The following is a 3,321-nucleotide window of genomic DNA, read 5'->3' on the forward strand; positions in this document are numbered from 1 at the left end:
TGAGAAGGATAAAAGCTTTTTTTTAGAAAAGCATCTTAAAACAATCATGATGATTAGATAAGCTACTATGCGGAGCAAAACATTGAAAAAGCTATTTTCACAATTCTTTAAAGGAAGTTGTTAAACATATATTTTTGAAATTGCAAATTAATATTTTTTTTAGTATTTTTGTTTATTAAATAAGCATTCAAGTCAATTAGCAATTTAAAGTTAATTTTTGTCATTTGTGTTTGCAATAGAAGATTACGTGATTTTTCTCTATTTTTAAATTATTTATTGTACTGTTGTTGGTTAATATAATTGATTTTATTTTCAATACACTAATGTACTTATTTCTTTGTGTTCTTCATTTTTAACTTAAAACTAACGAATTGATATAAAGAACCTTATTCTTGAAGGACCTATGAAAAAAAAAATTATTTTTAAGTGAGTTAATTCCTACTAAATATCACACTTCAACACTATATAACATTAAGTATGGAAGAAGATTTAAGTTTTTCATCATTGGCATCACCAATCTTTAATGGTGAAAATTATTAAGTTTAGACAGTACAAATGAAAATTATTAAGTTTAAGCCTTATTCTTGGTTCAACTCTTGGAAATATAAGAAGCAATCCATTGTTTCCTAATCATCATAAAAAACTGAATATTAAAGTCATAACAACTTGGGAGGTCAAATGACTTGTCTCCTTACTCAAAGATTTAAATATTTCATTAGCTAAACTTATCACTTTATTCTGTGGTAATCAATAAGCACTCCACATTGCATCAAATTCTGTATTTCATGAAAAGATTAAACACATAAAGATAAATTTTTACTATGTAGGTCATCAAATCTAAATTCACTCCACATTGCATCAAATTCTGTATTTCGTGAAAAGACTAAATAAAAAAAGATAAATTTTCACTATGTAAGTGATCAAATGTAAATTAATTTTTTTCATATCATGTCTGGGCTTATTTAGACTTGTCTTTTCAACTTTAAAATGTTGGATATATGCATTTCTTAAAAGAGTGTTAATATATATTTATTATATCATGTTAGTTAGTTAATATTAAGTTAGGAAGTTATTATATATATAACTTTACTTTCCTTTCTTTTTTAGAGTAATGACAAAAATATTTTAATATGTTTTTCTTGCTTTTCAAGTTATCTATCTTATCTTTTGATATACATTAAATAAAAAAATCTAACAAAAAAAAAAGAATGTAAGTATAAAAAATAAATAAATTATAGGATCGAACTCCTTCGTTAAAGAATAATAAAAAAAATTAGTTTTTTCTGAGACCATTTCAACAAAGTCTAACAATTATGAAGAGAAGTTACCGTTTAAAAATAGAATATAAAAAATTTTCACAAAAAAGGAGTTATTTAATTTTAAAAAAATATATTTTTTATTTTAAATTATAAAATTATAGTTTATATTTGTTGTTCCTATTTTAAATAATTTATATAAAAATAATAAATAGAAAAAGTTATATACATTTTTTTGAAAATGTAAAACAAAAAACTAATAACATTTATACGATTAAAATTTTGTTTTGCACCAAACCACTATCTAAAAATATATAACAGAAAAAGCTTTTAGTTCTGATGTAGGAAAAATAATAAAGATCAAGACAAATAGCAATAAAAAACATGTGAACGAAAAAAGATATCTTTCAGGTAAATGGTAGTATTGGATAAGCCCGGCCAGCCTAAAATTTATTTATTTCTTATATATTTTATTACTTATCTTTTCATCTAATAATATTAACGATAACTTCTTAACTGCTTCCTTATTTTTATCTGAATTTTAAATGTTTCATACATTTATCATAAACAAAGTAATAAGTTATATTAATAAATAATATTAATATAAACTTAAATATAATTTAAATTAGGATGCTGATGCTAGATTGTTTATTAATTTGAAATAAAAATGAAAAGAAAAATACTGTTTATTAAGGATTGAAGCAACAGTTGCTAGATTGTACTCGTCCCGTTGCAACTTGCAAACCTTTTGCCCCCTCCGGGCCCTGTTCTCTTTCCTATGCTATTAACACGCCCTTGAAAAAGATACAACAGCACGCTACAAAAATTTGAAATTATTGTTAAACTTTATAATAAATTAAAACATTTAATATTGCCCTTCCACCAATTTCATAATGCAAAGTCTACACAATGAGCAAGGAACAAACATTAGGTCAGAAACTGCTGCCCATATTTACAATTAAGTATCACCAATGTAATTCCTTATTTCTTATATGATATAAGTATAGCCATGGCTGCATTATATTTAATGGGAATCTAATAATCTAATCATAGACATAGTTAAGTAAACAGAAAAAATAAAATACTAATCGCGTCATTACTAATGAAATCAGAGTTTAGTCACAAAGCAGCATTAAGCAAGTAAGTAAACATACTCAGAACAAGAGAGTTCAAACAAGAAAAATTAAACGAAAAAACAAGTAAAAAAAGGTCGCAAGTTGTACTTCTAATTTCACAGATGATAATTATACCCTGCAAATATGAACCCTAAACTTGAACCATCAACACACCATCCCTTACACCCAAAAAAAAAAAAAAAGTAACAGTAATTCGTAATTCATTTCAGACCATTTCCAGGTGTTGAAATGGCAAGCCCAGGCCAAGAGAAGCAATCTCCACCAACGAATCCACCCTCACCACCTTCCAACTGCCACGTGTTCCCAACGCCAGAAGCAGCAACGGCGCCGCCAATGTTATTGCCCTCCACCATTCCAGGGAAACCCCAACCCGATCTCCCTATTCCAAAGCCCATGTCTTCAAACCCATGTCCAAGCCCAAGCCCAAATCCACCCAGGGCCAGAAATCCAGAACCTTGGGTGTTGTTCAGCAACGAAGTGAAGCTCCCACAAACGTTCACATTCTGTTTGACGTCACCGTCAACTCCACCCCCGAACCCTTGCGTTACCGCCATGGGGGCCATTGCCGGCAAGGGGTGCTCCTGCGCCGACGTCACGGCGGAGGAGGATGACGAGGCGGCGACGTGGTGGGTGCGGGAGCGCTTTGCGTTCTTCCGGCTACCACCGCCGACGGGGATGTCGCGGAGGGTGCCGCCGTGAGTCCAGTACCGGCGGCAGGACTTGCAGAAATGGCGGGGCTGGGAGTAGTTGTAGTTGTTGTAGTAGCAGAACTTGGTGTTGGTGGAGTCGCAGCGCGGGCACGGGAGGTTCTCTTGCTCTGGCGGAGGCGGAGCTCCGGCCGAGTTCTGAGGCTTGGACGCTCGGCGGCTCTCGCCGGAATTAGACGACGGCATAGGGTGGTCGTGAAATGCGTAGAGAGAGTGAAAAAG

The 3,321-nt window shown here is 32.2% G+C and overlaps 1 protein-coding gene across 1 annotated transcript; it reads right to left on the reverse strand.

Moving 5' to 3' along the window:
• Positions 1-2,592: 2,592 nt before the first annotated feature.
• Positions 2,593-3,321, reverse strand: LOC113859133 (dof zinc finger protein DOF3.4). The gene has a single exon (XM_027491950.1). The coding sequence runs from the start codon at positions 3,283-3,285 to the stop codon at positions 2,593-2,595; it is 693 nt and encodes a 230-aa protein (XP_027347751.1). The 5' UTR covers positions 3,286-3,321.

Source organism: Abrus precatorius, unplaced genomic scaffold (genome assembly GCF_003935025.1).
Source record: "Abrus precatorius isolate BTA unplaced genomic scaffold, Abrus_2018 Scaffold2, whole genome shotgun sequence".
Classification (NCBI taxonomy): domain Eukaryota; kingdom Viridiplantae; phylum Streptophyta; class Magnoliopsida; order Fabales; family Fabaceae; genus Abrus; species Abrus precatorius.

What these genes read in the sequence shown, in the direction of transcription:
- LOC113859133 (XM_027491950.1), bottom strand. Translation starts at nt 3,285, where the DNA reads ATGCCGTCGTCTAATTCCGGCGAGAGCCGCCGAGCGTCCAAGCCTCAG.